General features: G+C 51.2%; 1 protein-coding gene across 1 annotated transcript in view; it reads right to left on the reverse strand.

Moving 5' to 3' along the window:
- Window positions 1-1,278: 1,278 nt before the first annotated feature.
- The window catches only part of Gfod1 (glucose-fructose oxidoreductase domain containing 1), a 99,444-nt gene continuing 85,014 nt past the window's right edge, over window positions 1,279-15,708 (reverse strand). Inside the window, exon 2 of the mRNA XM_032885253.1 lies at window positions 1,279-2,428. Coding sequence (XP_032741144.1) covers window positions 1,509-2,428 — 920 coding nt within the window. The 3' untranslated portion in view covers window positions 1,279-1,508. The remainder of the gene's footprint in view (window positions 2,429-15,708) is intronic.

Consider the following 15,708-nt stretch of genomic DNA (forward strand, 5'->3'; position numbering starts at 1 on the left):
GCAGACTACTTATAGGGACTAGACACTAGTCTACCTACCCAGCCTCAAAACTGCCACAGGCCTGGTGAAGAATAGCAAAGCCAGCCAAGAAAAAGACAACACCCCCATGTTCAAAGTGTGTGTGACTTGACTTTTCTTTCCAGATTAGACTTGAATGCTTTAGTAATACTCGAGGACAGCAAACATTTACAAAGTTGTGTCTATCTATGTGCCCTTGTCTCTGTGAGCCAGTACTTGGCCATCTCTAGTTTCAAATGGAGGATAAAAAGACTAGGCGACCAGGAGGGGAAGAAAAAGATAGTTTTTCCCCCCAACTTGAGCCTTCTCCACCTATGTACGGCCCACTCCAGGCTCTAAATCCCCCTTTTAGAAACACTGAGAGTGATGTTCCCTGTTGGCTTTTTGTTTTTAATACCTATCCAGTAGTTTCCAGCTATCAGAATCCCAAGAGCCAAGGCCAAAGGAAGAGCCTTGAGTCTTAAGGGAAAGGGACTCTATATGGGCTGAAGCCACTGGCTTCCTGTTTAAGCCCACAAAGCTCACTCAGAGTCCTAAATGTCCTTCATCAGCTTGGCAGTTGGAGCTTCCAGCAACTCTGGGGCTGGCCTCGTGTTCCATTCTTTTGGGGCGCTCCTATTACCACACCCAGGGTTGCAGGCGCCCCACCCAGGCAGGCAGCTGCAGTCAGGCCCATGCCACATGTAGCGTTCTCAGCGCTGCCTGGAGAGCCTCTTGGCAGGACTACTGGGTCGCCACTCACACTGGTCCCACCGTGCTGAGGAGGGCTCTGAAGTAGCTCATTGCAGCTTGCCTGTCATCTTGGTCAGCTCAGAGGTACAGCTTACCGCCTCATTTGCTGTCCGTACACTGCACCACACACACTCACAGCAACGAGCCAGCTAGAGCTAAAACGCTTCCCCGAAGATAGAGCGACCGCGGGAGCGGTGCACTTTTCCTTCAGATCCTTAAAGTAAAACACACAGTGGCTTCCCGGAATTACAACTTTTTCTCAAAAGCCCCACCACCTCCTCTACCTCCCTCCACCAAAAACAACCCCAAAAACCAAAAAAAAAAAAAAAAAAAACAACCCTATGTAGGCATTTGATGAAGTGTGCCGCTCCTGCCAGTGGGGGGCGCTGACAGAGAGCCTGGCTCTGGCTGAGCTCGCCATCTGATACACAGCCTTGGTTTGCAAAGAAGGCCAAGGTCTGTGGATGGATGAGGTAGGGCAGGGGGCAGCCCCTCCTTGCTTCTCACAGTAATGGACTGCAAAGGTGCTAGTTAAATTCTCTTCCTCTCATCAGATACCCAATTAGGATGGCACGCCCTTCTGAATATTACGTCGGCCCACCACCCCTACCTTTGACTTGGGCCCCTCTACTTGGGATGGGGACCCACCTTATGTGCTGTGCATTCATGCTGTCCCTTCCATAATCCCCACCCACCGCCACAGTGCAATTCCCCCTAACTGGCCCCATGCAGCAGGTCAAGTCCACCGGGTCCCAGTGCTAACAGTAAAGGGACATCCTGCTTCTGCGCATGGCCTCACTGATCAGGTAGGCGGGGCTCAGCTCTGGCTCCTCGGTCATGATGGCAATGTTCTGCCACTCTCCGGTCTGGCTGGACCTCTTGATGGTGTCTACCACGCACAGAGCATACAGGCAGTCGTCAAAGGTGGCAGCCATGGTAAGAGGCCGCCCGTCCCATGTGCGCCGGTCATCTTGATCCTGGAAGGCCTGGCGCACTGCCTGCATCATCTTCATGGTGCCCCGCAGATAGGGTGAGGGGATGTCGCTGAATGCCTTCTCGGGCAGCAGGGAGTTGCTCACTGATGTAGTGTCCTGTAGCAGCAGCTCCTGCTCTGGGGCGCTATTACGCTGTCCATAGAGGTCGGTGCCCGCTGCCAGGAGCCGCCCAGCAGAGCCCACCACGGTCACGTCCTGCTTGAACTCTCCAGGCACGTTGAAGTTCAGGGTGACGGTGCAGCACACTCCACCCTCCAGCACCATCTGGAAGGTGCAGAAGTCATCGCTGGTGATCTGACGGATGCCCTTGATGTGATCTGTCTGCTTGACAAAGGTCTTGAGCAACCCATGGACTTTGACAGCCTTCTGGCCCGTGAGGAAGGTGAGCAGATCGATGATGTAGGTGCCCACGGAGTGCAGGCCACCGCCACCCATCAGGTCGTCGCAGCTCCAGTTGTACTTCTTGCCCAGCAAACTACCGCTGTGCACCTGCACCTCGCACACCAGCAGCTCGCCCACGTAGCCCTCCTCAATCAGCTGCTTCATGCGTACGAAGGCTGGCAGGAAGCGCAGCACGTTGCCCATGATGCTCATGAGCTTGGGGTAGTAGTGGGCAGCTGACATCATGCGGAAGGCGTCCAGCGGCGTGGCGGTACGGTCACAGATGACATTCTTGCCTATGCCTGGAAAGAGCAAGAACAGTAGGTCAGTGCCCGGTGTGGAGGGAGCGCTAGGGGGCGCTGTGGCCACCAAGGGAGTACCACGCTAGAGGAGCCCTCTCGATTCTCCCATTGGACAAGTCAGTCAAAGAGAAGTGATTGTTGCAAACTGGAGAAAAGAAACACGACAGATACCCATGGTCTTACACACACACACCCCTAGTTGCAGCTCTCGGTGATAGCCTAAAGCATAGAGTGCCTGAATCTGTTTGCCAGTTCTGAAACATGGCTGTTTGGCTGTCCCTTCTCAGGACAACACCTGCACAGTAAGAAGCCTTTGTAACAACTCCTAGAAGCCAGGTAATGAAGAAATGTGTTTTTTCACCAGATGACATACACCCCTATCACGGAATGCTCTGACAACAGGCCCATGCTGGCAAGGACAGATGTTCTTGTAAACAGATAATCCCTACAAGGATGTGTGACAAATACAGCCAACATCTGTATTACACCTGTGGACTATGGGCTCTGGCTACACTCTATGCCATATATCCTCTACCTCAGAAACCCCCAAATCTAACGGCCATCTCTTCAGTGTTGTACTCTACTGGACATGTGAATGAGCCTTTTTGAATTTTCTCTACTGTGAAAACGATGAAAGAAAAACAATCCACTTAACCACATACACCCCAAATATGAACAGTGAAAAGGGTGAGCTTCGTTAGCTCAGCAGATGAAGAGAGTCTGATGGACGCTCTAGGAAACGGAGGATGAATACACACAGAATCCTTCCCCAGCCTGAAATCTGCGGACAGAACCTGGTGGACGCAGTGTCTCTTCCTTCGAGGTTCTGATGCATGTTGGGGTTTCAGAGCCTCAAGTTCTTATTCCCCAAGGATAAGAACTAGATGTTGTGAGCCTTATGCCCAGAGCCAGAGTGTCCTGCATGTGTGGATACCCAGTCCCACTGCCCTGCCCACAGCCTATGACAGTCATGCTTTGCAGATGGGCTTGGGTACCAGTCCTTGTATACGCTATCCTTGAATCCATAAGCAACCTCTAGAAATCAAAGAAAAAATGCATATCACAAACCGCTCCTGCCTCAAGGGTGCTTTGTACATATTATTTCACACACACACTCACTCACTCACACATGCACACACACGCGCACGCACACACACAAACCTGGGAATTGTATAGATGGCCAAGAATGGGTAAGAAAGAGTGCAACCTTCAAACAGAATGGTGAGCAGTCTGGACACAGAGGCAGGCAAATCTCTGTGAGTTCGAGGCCACACTGGACTACAGGGTGAGTTTCAGGACACCCAAGGCTACACAGAGAAATTCTGTCTGAAAACCAAACCAAACTAACAGTGAGTCATGACAGGAGATGGCACCACAAAGGCCATTCAATGACAAGCAAGATGACTGGGATGCCGTGGTACGTGACAGGCTATGACTTCATCTCTCCTTAAAGAGACAGAAACGTGGTGGGAGGGAAACTGCATTGTTGTTTACAGTGGTTAGCTCCTGGTCGGTCCAGTTGGGTCTCATCTTTCTCCTCCTCTTTTGTGGTGCTAGGGCCTGAATGGGGGGCCTGACAATCTTAATGGGTCCCCTCTCACTGACCTAAAGTACCCCCAAAGACTTGTGTATGGTCTCCATAGTATGCTATGATCGGGGGGGGGGGAAGAGGAAGAAATGCTAGGTTGTTTTAGTGTTTGAAGGTGACAGGGAGACTTTAGGAGGCTCTACTCAGGGTAATGGGAAAGGCCTCTATCTCTTGGAAATCTTCTGGTCCTTGTCCCCACAAGAGCTGGTGAATATGCTGCTGACTTTGAACTCTGTAGGTTTCTGAGGTTCAGGCTGTGTGGATCCCCCCTCCTGCTCCAGTGGTGAGAATCTCTTTGCATGTGATACTGGTGGGTGAAATGCAAGGGCTTGACCTCAGCCAGTGACCTACTTGCCCTAGCCCCCTTCTTTTTTATGGGGGGGGCAGGGTTTGGCTAAGTTACACAGGTAGAATTTTAAGGCCCACTGAGTGGAAAACTGGGATCCTCCTGCCTCAACTTCCCTAGTAGCAGGGATAAGAGACCTGTACCACTAGAGAGATAAAGCTCCTCAGGAGACAGACTGTGCCTTCTCTCTAGAGAAAGGATGGGAGAGACCTGGCTGCCATTCCATAGCCTCGTGGCAGTATATATACCACGTGAGATATGGTATAGTATCTTCATGGGAAATGTATCTTTCTTCAAAGGCAGAGGACGCCAAGCTTTGGGACTTCCAACAATTTCCCAGAACATCCCCACTGCAGCAAACTCAGCAAAGGCCCTCGGAACAACACATGGGTTCCATCTCTGCACACACAGTAACGGCAAAGCAGATGGAAAGCAAAGTGGCTGAGAAAAACCATTTGTCCTTTTGCGAGCCCCAGACATTTCCTGAACTCTGAGCACGCTCTGTCAGAGTCCTCCAGTGCTGTTAACAACAATAAGAATGGGCAGGCATCGTGCACGTCCACCGCCGCTGTGACAGATACCAGTCACTCTGCCACTTCACCTCAGCCACCAGGAGCCATCACACTATAGCTTGCTCCAAGGGACCTGTCCCTGTGCCCGAAATGAATGTCTTGGGACACTGCCCATGTGGTCCTGTGTGACCAAGAGTGGATGGTAGAGAACACGTCGAACTGTGTCGGGCCATCTAGAGAAGGCTTAACCATCTTCTGCATGGACCCAGATCTTAAGACAGACACGAGCCCTCTGTATGTAAATTAACTTCATTTTTAGCACCAAGAGACCCCCATCAACAAATAAAGTGAGAGCTCCCCGTTTATTAAGGAGAAAGATGGGACCTTCCCACCTCTGCATGGAGCTGAGGCTGGGAGCCACGTGAGGTGGACATGCTCTCAGCTGTGGGAGGAGGGCTGCTGTTCTCCTCGTCCTGAGGTTTCTTCAAACCCGCTCACTGTGTTTTCTGTCACCGGGCTCAATGCCCGCGGCCTTCGTAAGGAGTCAATGCTACAGAGGGAAGATGTTTCCAACTATGAGATACCAAAGCCATCTTGTAAACAGCTGCTGCTTTCGTTTCCTCCAAGCCCGGGGTCTCTCAAGTTGTGACCAAGTCCCAGCCCAGGTCTTGACCTCCCAGAGACCAGAACTGCTATGGGCTGATTCTCCCATGCAAATATTGCTTCTGCATCCCGGGAGCCTAGGGGAGAAGTCTCCTGTGGACACACTGAGGAAAGACACCCGCTCTCTGCCCTCCCGTGGAGCAGGCAGGAGGTGGCAGTCACCCAGTGGCCAGGGCCATCCCAGACAGAATCAGCCAGGATCTTCAAAGCATCCTTCCCTGCTGGCGTGTTTCCAGCTGTACACTCCCTTATCTAATCTAGGTGGAATCTTCAAGAGCCATGCCGGGTTCCCACACCGCCTCCTGATCACTCCACTGGTGCTGACAGTCCCTTATCCTCTGGAAGCTCTGGGCAGCTGTCCCGGCAGACTGGCAAAACTCCCAACAGACATTCCATCAGAGAGGGTCCCCCTTGTCCGAGGATAAAGAGAAGCCCTTTCTGCAGGTTACCCTAACTTACACCCTGACCCTTGATCTTTTCTGCAGGTAACCGCTTACTAGTCTAACCCTCCAACACTACCAGACTCTGGGACCAACAAGATGCATAGAAGCTCCCAATCCAATCAGTAGAGGAAGCCAGCCAGGCTACGAGTGCCTACAGGATGCAGATCCAAGAGAGGCGCGGAGGCAAAAACAATGCAATACAGCTGCTTTGGGCAAGTGAGAAAGCTCCGCTTCAGAGGTAACATTTTAGCTGGGTTCTGAAGCATGTGTAGGAGTTTGCCTATTCAACACTCAGTTGACTTCCATTTAGAAAATGATATAAAAACAAAGGTACTTAATTTGAGATCCAGAAGCCACCGACTCTGGACGGTTTACAAAATATTGTATAAGTCTATTGTGAAGTGCAATTTTCTGGATTAGGCTCGTTAGATTCATAAAAGAATCTACCATTCAAAAAATTAAACTGTGAGTCTAGAGATGTGGTTCAGTGGGAAAGACAAATGCACTGCTCTTCCAGAGGACCTGAGTTTGGTTCCCAGCACCCGCTTCATGCGACTCACAACAGCCTGTGACTCCAGCCCCAGGGAACCTGCCGCTTCTGGCTACTATATGCAGAGATACATAAAATGTAGTTGTTTGTTTGAGACTCAGGGTCTTTCTATGTAGCTCTGGCTGGCCTGGAACTTGCTCTGTAAACCAGGCTGGCCTCACACCCACAGAGATCCACCTGCTTCTGCCTCCTGAGCTCGGGGGACTAAAGGCATGCAGCATCACACCCAGCTCTGATATTTGAAGTCAGATCTTTTTGTTCTGCTTTCTAAAGGTTAAGCAGAACAGGATCTTCAAGTGAAGGAAACAAACGGGGCTGAGAGCCAGAGGCCTAGCTCTAGCAGGTGCCACCATCCTCTCCGGAACATTTAGCCAGCTTCACTCACAGCAGCTCGCCCTGTCTCTGTCCACTCTTTCTCTTCTCCCAACTCTTCCTTGCCCCAGCTTCACTCCCTATACTTTGGCCCCTGCTCTACTCCCCAAAGACACACACACACACACACACACACACACACACACACACACTCACTCCGAGAAGTAGTGGCATCAGCATGGAGGGCTCATCCAATCCCGTTGCTCATGGCCCTAAGTCTTCAATTGCCAGAGCATCCTGACAGAAACGACGTTTCAGTTCACACGACTCATCTGATCACGGTGTGTGTGTGTGTGTGTGTGTGTGTGTGTGTGTGTGTGCGTGTGCATGTGCGTGTGTGCGCACACACGCATGACGACACTACTTCAACTAGTGAGTACAAGGGACTGGGGAGGTGGCTGAGTGACTAAGACACATGCTGTTCTTGCAAAGGACCTGAGCTCTGTCCCTAGCACCTACATAGGGCAGCCTATGACTGCCTATAATTAACTCCATGGGCTCTCTCTGCCTCTGGCCTCTGCAGGGACCTGTGTTCTCTCTCTCTCTCTCTCTCTCTCTCTCTCTCTCTCTCTCTCTCTCTCTCTCTCTCACACACACACACACACACACACCTCTCACCCCCAACACACATAATTTAAAATTTAAATATTTTAAATTATTAAAGCCATGTTTTAAGTAATTACTTTCTGCCAGAGGAGGAGGCTTGATGGTTTACATTCACAGTCTACCGTGTAGCCTTTGGCAATCCCAGGAACCAGACTGATAAAGAGATATGGAAACTAGGGCTTTAGGTGGCCAAGCATCTTGCTTTGGTCACTAGTCCTATCTGGGACTTGAACTGGCCCCCTTCTCTGAGAACCCTAGCTTCAGGTTGGGGGGAGTGGTTCCTTGCACACAAGTGTAGACTGCTATGTGTTCCCTGTTACTGCCTATTGCGGGGGCTTGTGCACACAGGCAGCGAGCGTCTGCAGCATGCAGCCCCAAAGGAGGCTGGGAAAAGAGCAGGCAACTGTACTGAGTGAGCATCGGAAATCAGGGCAGAGGGGGCTGGGGAGCCTCATGCACAGCTGGGTGGCATTTCAAGTCTCAGAGCAACTTGATTAAGTTTCCACCCTAATTCTGATCTTGAGATGGAAGTGGGTCAGGGTGACCCATATTCAGCTCCTTTGTCACAGCCCCGGGTGCTGTCACTGGGCCAGGAAAGAGGGTCACCACTAATGAGAGGCAATGGGCCTGGCCGACAGCGACAGAACCTGAAAGTGAACTTGGTAAAGTCACCGTGCAGACACGGGACTCACCCCAAGCCCAGCGGGTGCCCCACTGTCTCCTTTACAGACTGTCCCCACAGAGGCAGGGTAGGAAGTGACAGAAAACTGTATGGGTTCATTGGAAGGGGCAAAGGTCCCTTCTACTCCAGTCTCTTTAAATTCCTCTCCAGCACAGTTCACGGAGGTGACCTACACACAAAGAATATTTCTTACGTAGAAATACTGTTGAATAAGAAAGTAAAAATGGCAATAAACCAGGCTGGCAGTCTAAATGGAGGTAACCTAAGGGCCCCATGCCTTACTAGCAAGACTATTAACATGTTTACTGTGGAAGTTTCTTAGCCTACCTCATCCCTGTGATCCAGAGTTTAACCCTGTCAGGTGCCCCTCAGGAACCTCTCTGTGGTCTTGTTTAAACTCCGTAGCAACCCCTGGAAGATTCTAACCCTAAATCCGACATCTAACTGTTAAGACGACAGAGAAGTGAGGCTCCTCCCAAAAGCCCACGCCTGAACGTTGCGCCTATATCCCATAATGCCTTTCTCCTAACTCTGCTTCTTACATTTGCTAAGCGTGTCTTCTAATAAACTCCAGCTGCGCTCCTTACTGAAATTCTTTTCCTTCAGCAAAGCCGAGGTCCTGGCTTTACCCAAGCCGAGGCTTCTTAAATCGGGACTCCTCAGTCCGGCTGGTAGCAGCACGAAGCTGTGTCTCCAGGCCATCAACACAGTGACTCTAGTCCCTGGCCCCAGTTCCCTTTCGCACAGGAGCCCTATGAAAAGTAGGATCTTCCGTATGCTGCTTCGTGAGCATAACTACCACAGAATGAACAGCAGGGATCACACCCCAAATACCATACATCTCTGTGAGGCTACAGTAACAGGGAAGATATGTTCTGGGGAAGTTGCCAGCTAGTTCCTCCCAGCCTGGACGTCCCCAGATGTTTTGTTTTTAGATGTGAAATGTGCCCCCCTCCCCATAGGCTCACGGTGTTTGCATGGAAGGTTATGGAACTTTTGGTAAGTAGGGCCTAGCTGGAGGAAGTGGGTCACGGAAGGCCTCGAGATTCCACTTCCGGTCCCACCTGCAGTGCTTCCTGCTGTCTATGTCTTCCCTTCCTTTGTGGACCAAATCTAGACCTCCTAGAAGTTGCTTCTGTCATGGACTTGGTCAGAGCGAGGAGAAGCAACTATGCACAGAAGGGAGAGGAGTTTCTGCTTTTGGCCTAGGGGAGGTGAAGGAGATGTGTCCGCGGGAGCCAAAGCGCTAAGCGAATGGCCAGCTCCCCAGGTAGGTGGATCCGGCCGGCTTTTCATGCTCTCGGGTTGTATATGTGGACTAGAGTGGAGGAGTGGGAAGATGGAGGAGGGGAACAGCCAGGGCTGTGAACCCTTAGCAGTTGAGTCTCGCTAAATAAATAAGCCAGGTGATGCCCACTGGCCTCAGCTGTCACGTGTGGGGCCAGAAAGTGGTGCAACTGGGAGAACCAATCCAGAGCCAGAGTGAGGTCTAGATGTGTGGCCAAACCCTGAAAATCTCATCCTGCGACTGGCAGGAGTCAGATTGCTTTCTCTGGCCTACCCATCCCAATGCAATGTAACCAGTACGACTCCACATTTCTGCCACCGTAAAAGAAGTCATGTAGCTTGGTAGCCAAATTACAGGTTAATCATCCCTTCTCCCTATAAGGACATGTCTAGCAAGCACCCTGAAATGCCTCTTGATGCAAATGAAACATTCCCAGCACCTCAGCCCCGGCCAATGACATACACTACCCTCCCCCCAAACCCTTCCCCACTCCCCACGGTTTATATAGCCCTTGTTATCCCCAGGAAAAGAGAGCTGTTTCACTGAAAACCATCTCTGGAGAAGGCGGTTTCTCCTGCACTCATTCGGGCAGAGATCCTGTGTGACCCACCCACCCCGGCTAAGCTGCTCTCTTTCCAGCCCAGTGTGTAATGGTGCCTGGCTTCCCTGGGGGCAGAAGCAGACACAGCTGGCTGTCATGATTCTGGGGAGTAACCGCTCTTTAGTCTTGACCACCATTCCCAGAGATCCACCAACTAGATCTTGGGAGTGAAGAGAAGATCTATAGCAGCCATAATTTCTTCATAGAAGTGGTCACTTCTGTGTAACCCCAGCACTTGGGTGGTGGAGGGTGGGGCAGAAGGCAGAACGCCCGACCATTAGCCCCATCAGAGTCACTAAAAAGGAAACCGCAAATGGTAGAGTTCTGTGGGGCAGTGGGGTGGGCTGTGAAAGGTATTCTGGTTCCCAGTTGAGCTAAGGTTTGAAACCCCAGTGACCCTGAAAGGGACGGTAGGCGTCTTTGCCTGTTCCTGGGCTTTAGGCCTCTGTCACATAGCTACAGCCCCCACAGACCACTGTAGAGAGGTTTGGGGTCATCAGTCACCTAGGAGCAGCACCCCAAGCCCTCCCACATGTAGATAAGCCAATGGAAGTACCTACTGTCAGACCCCGACCCACCCCAAAACTGTATATAAGAATCCTATCCAGAAGGAATAAAGGCGTGCGAGAATTATTCTGTCATCTGAGTTTCTGTCATAAGAGCTGTAACACTATCACTTGGGGAAGAGATCTGCTCTCGGGGGAAAATGCCCCCAGCAGCTCCCCTGCACCCCTCACTGGCTCTGCTGGCCTCCAGCTGATGTCTCGAGCAACTAAAGGGCAGTGGGGAGAGGGAGGTGGAGCAGCAGGGGTGACGCCCCCTCCCTGCTCCAGTTCTCTCGCACCGACCTGACCGGGCCAGGGATCTCCAGTAGACAGGCCCACAGAGTTCCATGAGATTACTAGACCAGACAATTCCATTTCCTAGGCCCCTTTCAAGATGGTGGTTTACAGCAGCTATTAGCCCAGTTATAGAGGAATACAGAAATGAACATTTTTTTTTTACTCCTTAAGTGGAGTGTCTCAGTTCTCATCACATGCCTCCCAAGGTCCTCACTCAGTCTTTAACCCAAATTTACTGCCTGCTGCTTGAAGCCAATGTTTTCAAGAGAAACGCTATCTTCTCTGTGGGTAAGAAAGACCAGAGACTTTAAATTAGGCAACATTTCAAAAGAGGGAGACAAGGTGGTGCACCTCAGCGGTAGAGCAGGTCTTAGGACAGACAAGGCCTTCACTCCATCCCCAGGACTGAAACAAAAACAATAAGAGGAGGAGAGAAGAGAAAATAAGGCAGAAATGGCAGCTCACACCTGTAACCCCAGTACCTGGGAGGCAGATTGTCACAAATCAGAGGACCCCTGTCTCAACTCTGAACAAAGAGGGGAGAGGAGGGGGAGGGAGAGGAGGGGAAAAAGGAGAAAGAGGTGGCCACCTCTAAGGAGTATACTTTAGAGGAGGGATCTGAGACTGTTTACTCCAAAGGTGTTTGGGGTTTCAGTCATTGTTTTAAAAACAAGACATGTTACACAGCCTAAGTTTCTGGCCTCTCCTGAAAAATGGAAAGATGCAGAAACACTGATCGTCTCCCCGGAGCCTCCAGCACAACGTGGCAGCTGCAGTCCTCCCGGTGCCCCTGTGGGCTTCTCTTGTTGCTGTACTGCTAAGCAGGACACTGCTTCCCTAGCTCTTGTTTCCCTAGGTCAGAGGTTCAAGTAGCATAACTGGGTCCCCGAGAGGAGCCTACAAAGCCATTCTGGGGAGTAGTCTGCCTCCAAGCACACTGAGCTGTTGGCCAGGTTCAGTTTCTTGCGTTGGTGGAACTGGCCCTGCTTTCCTACCAACAGTGCAGTAGCATCTGGATCCAGCATCCCTGCCCGAATGCCATCACTCACCTACCTGCCAAGCACAGGCTTTGGAAGCTAGCTGCTCCTCCCACTGGCCATCTGACTCCCTCCCTCCTTCCCTCCCTCCTTCCGGTAGCACTCGCCAGAGAGATGTTCTGCCTTGGATGAGCTCCAGTTAGATCAGATACCACCACCCACAGTCTCCGTCTCTAGTCTAGGGAGTGCTACCGAGGGGCGAGCAAAGTCATCTTAGGGCACTGCCTACCAGTAACTCCCTCCCAGCCCGCTCATCTGCCGGGAGCTCCAGAAAGCTGCTCCTAGGAGGGGATGGAGGGGATCAGAGGAGGCAAGGAGCCTTCAGTATCTCTCATCGCAGTGCCCCTCCCTGTGTCTGCACCGCCACCTTGCCGACGCTAGTTCTCTCAACAGTTGTTGCTTCAGCAGATAGACTCGGTGAAGTACTCCAGGGTTTTAAAAAGAACCTATTATTAACCTATTATTAGTCTCCTCGTTACCAAGGTGATTGGGTCCCCACTTGGGCTCTCTCTATAGAGCAGGAGCAGGTGTTGGGTGGGGCAGGGGAAGGAACAGAGGACTCAAACTGTTCTGTGCCCACAAAGTGCCACACCAGTGCCATGTGGCCCGGGCATGACAAAATGGGGAAGTTGAAGCTTAGCAATTCCAACTGTCTAAGACCAGCAATACATACCAAGTACATGACGCGTGGCAGGGCTGTGATCTCCAGGCCCATGCCTCCCATTAAAAAAAAAGTCTTTATTTACATTGGTCATTTATTAGGGGGCCGGGTGTGTGCCGTGGCATATGTGTGGAGGTCGGAGGATAATGAGCCATTGGTGCTGTCCTACTGTGCGAGTCCACTTGGATTTGTCAGAGCTGGTGTCAGACATCTTTACCCACTGAGCATTTCAGGCTAGACAGTGGCTGCATGGGGAAAGGCCTGTACAGACAGCCTGACCCTCAGTGGTTCCCAAATCGTTCAGGAATTAGTCTTCCTCCCTTCCCCTGAACCCCTACCCTGCAAGCTTACACTGGCTTATGGTAGAGGGGCCATGAAGGTAGCAGAACCTGGTGTCTGAAGAGCAGGGAGGAAAGAAAGGACAGAGGTTGCCCACAGGTCAAGAGGGCTGTTGCTCTTTTTGAGGTCAGCTGTCTGATTACTCCATATCTGGGGCAATATAGCGGTCAGATCAACTGAAAGATGACTAACAGGGAAGAAGGTGACTGCAGGAACGGGTCATGGTGGTGACTGTGTTCCTCAACCAAACGCAAATACTCCATGGGCTCTGCCCTCCACAAGCCAGCACTGGCCATCTTGGCCAAAGGTGCTGTGTGACTTTGGACCTGCCTGAGGTTTTACCTCAAGACAAGCTACCACAGGAAAATATCTTGGGGTCAGCCTCATGACACCCAGGGCCCCAAGATCCATAGTGCTGCAGGCCCTTGCAGGCACCAGAGCATCTCAGGGCGGCCAAACCCTACCCAAGGAAGCAAAGAAGAACCATCTTCCCTTCCCAGTCAGGCAGACAGACGGCAGACACAGTGAGGACTGCAGCAGATTTATAACCTCCGACCAAAAGAGCAGTGTAACCAGTAAACAGCCCCGGCCCATCCCATAGCCTCAGGCAAACCGGAGCCTGCTCCGTGTAACAGCTGGGGATAATTACCAACAAGCCATTTCCTAGAGCACCTTCACCCACAGTGTCACCAGGCGCTGTGCAATCACAGAGCAGGTAACCCAAAGGCTAGTGCCCATGTTTGGAGACCCAGGAAGAGGCGTTTTGGGGAGCCTGCCCAGCCCCATCTATCTTGTTGGTGTGCTGGGGTGTACCCCACCTAAGGGTCTTCTTAAGGGGCGCAGTTTCTAGTTGTTAGGTCTCTCAGGGAGTCCAAATATCCAGAAATGAGCTCGTGCTGTAGAAGGATTGATGCTGGTTAGCATTCCTCAGGAACTTGTGAAACAGGTTTTTCATTTCCCCAAAAGAAGTCCGTTCCCTTACCTCTGGCAGAAGGGACACACTGCACACCAGCTGACTACTTATACCTGTGGCGCTCATCAGAACCATCAGAGCCCACACCGGCCTCCAGGCTCCCTCAACATCACCGGTTCCTGTTAACAATTCAAAGTCCACTCTAGCATCCTTGCCCCTCAGCCTTCCCAACGCTACTCTTCCTCCTTTTAATCCACGTGTTTTATCCACCCTATACTATCTTTTTGCTCTATCTCTTGCTCTGTCTGTCTCCCTCTGTCTTTCTGTCTCTTTCTCCCCCTCCCTCCCTACACTCCATTCTTTATCTCTTGCTATCTTTCTGTCACCATGATTCTTTCTGGCTTCCTTGGCCCTAGCCTCGTCCAGTCTGCTTTCTTTTCTCTCTGCTCTGGTTTTGTCCAGATGCCCCTGAATATTTCCTCTCTCCTAGTACAGTAGAAACTCTCCTAATAACCATGGAGCGGCCATGTTGGCTGTTTCATTACTGTGCCCCCTCATACACTGTACCCTGTAAAGCCAAGATAGTGGTTTGCAGTCCCAGTAGCCTTTGCAGGGTTTGGGCAATGGGTTTGCCCAATCTTGGATCTCTCCTGAGCCTGATACATGAGGGGAGAGGGACGCTGGAGAGCCATGATGACGGGGGGTGGGGGGAGTTGTGAGGAGACAGTCATAATAACACCTCATTTGCAGACTGTGGTAGCAGAGATGCTAAGAAAGGTTTGTCTGGTCCAGGCAAACATTACTTCATGCCACCAAGTCTGTCCATACTGGCTGGGGTCCCTGGCGCATTGGGGACTGTCATTCTAGTGATCTATTTCCCCTGCCTCCTGTAAATGACTGTAAAGGAATTAACAGAGTTTCCCAAAACGTCCCAACCAGCTAAGATCAGCCCTCTGGCCTCTGTGTGGGCAACTGATACGCTCAGATACCACAGGTTTCCTAGCTTTCTAGACTCAGCCTCTGAGATAGAACCGGACAGAGGAAGCCCTGCAAACCTATTAAGAACCCAACAGGAGGCAGACTAACTGGATAGAGAAGAGTGAGGGCCACGGGATATGGGTCTGGTTTATAAACGCTGTGAGCCTGGCCACTCCACACAGAGGAACAAACCTTGGTTCTTGCTAAAGTTAAAGTCGCTACACCCATTTCTAAGGGCTGCTGTGAGTACAGAACGGGAGTAACTGACCCGAGGCCAGGAAAAAAAAAAAAACAACACAACCATAACCAGGTCCGTTAAGGTCAATAACATGCAAATAAAAACTGCATGAGTCAGCTCTAACTGCAGGAATTCAAAACAAGTCATTGGCTGAGCTAAGTGTGTGACAAAGCAGTGGGAGGAGGCAGGGACAGGTCTGTAAATCCAATCCAATTCCTGGTGCAGAAGCCTAAGCGGGCGAAGACAGTGAAGTGAGCCACATCCAAGACTGTACACATGGTACCAATGCCAAATGCACTTTATGCCATGCATAGCCCAGGCAGAGACTTTGGAAGCATGGCTGCCTGTCTGGATTGGTCACTGGGAGGCTAGGCTAGACAAATGCAGGGCAAAGGTTGCCCATTTGCTGCTTCTAGTAGATGAAGAGGGCTTGGCTAGCTACGAGAGGCTGTCGATTAAAAATTCTCTGGCTACATTACAAAACTCAACGTTGGTTGCTGCCCACGGGGTAATTTGTTTTGAGAGGGGAGTGTTCCGTCTGGCTGGCCTTCAACTCCCTGTGTAGGATCCTCCTGTCTCCGCCTCCCAAGTGCTGGGATTATAGGTGTTAGGATCAATGTT

The sequence above is a fragment of the Rattus rattus genome, chromosome 14, assembly GCF_011064425.1.
Source record: "Rattus rattus isolate New Zealand chromosome 14, Rrattus_CSIRO_v1, whole genome shotgun sequence".
In the NCBI taxonomy this organism is placed as follows: domain Eukaryota; kingdom Metazoa; phylum Chordata; class Mammalia; order Rodentia; family Muridae; genus Rattus; species Rattus rattus.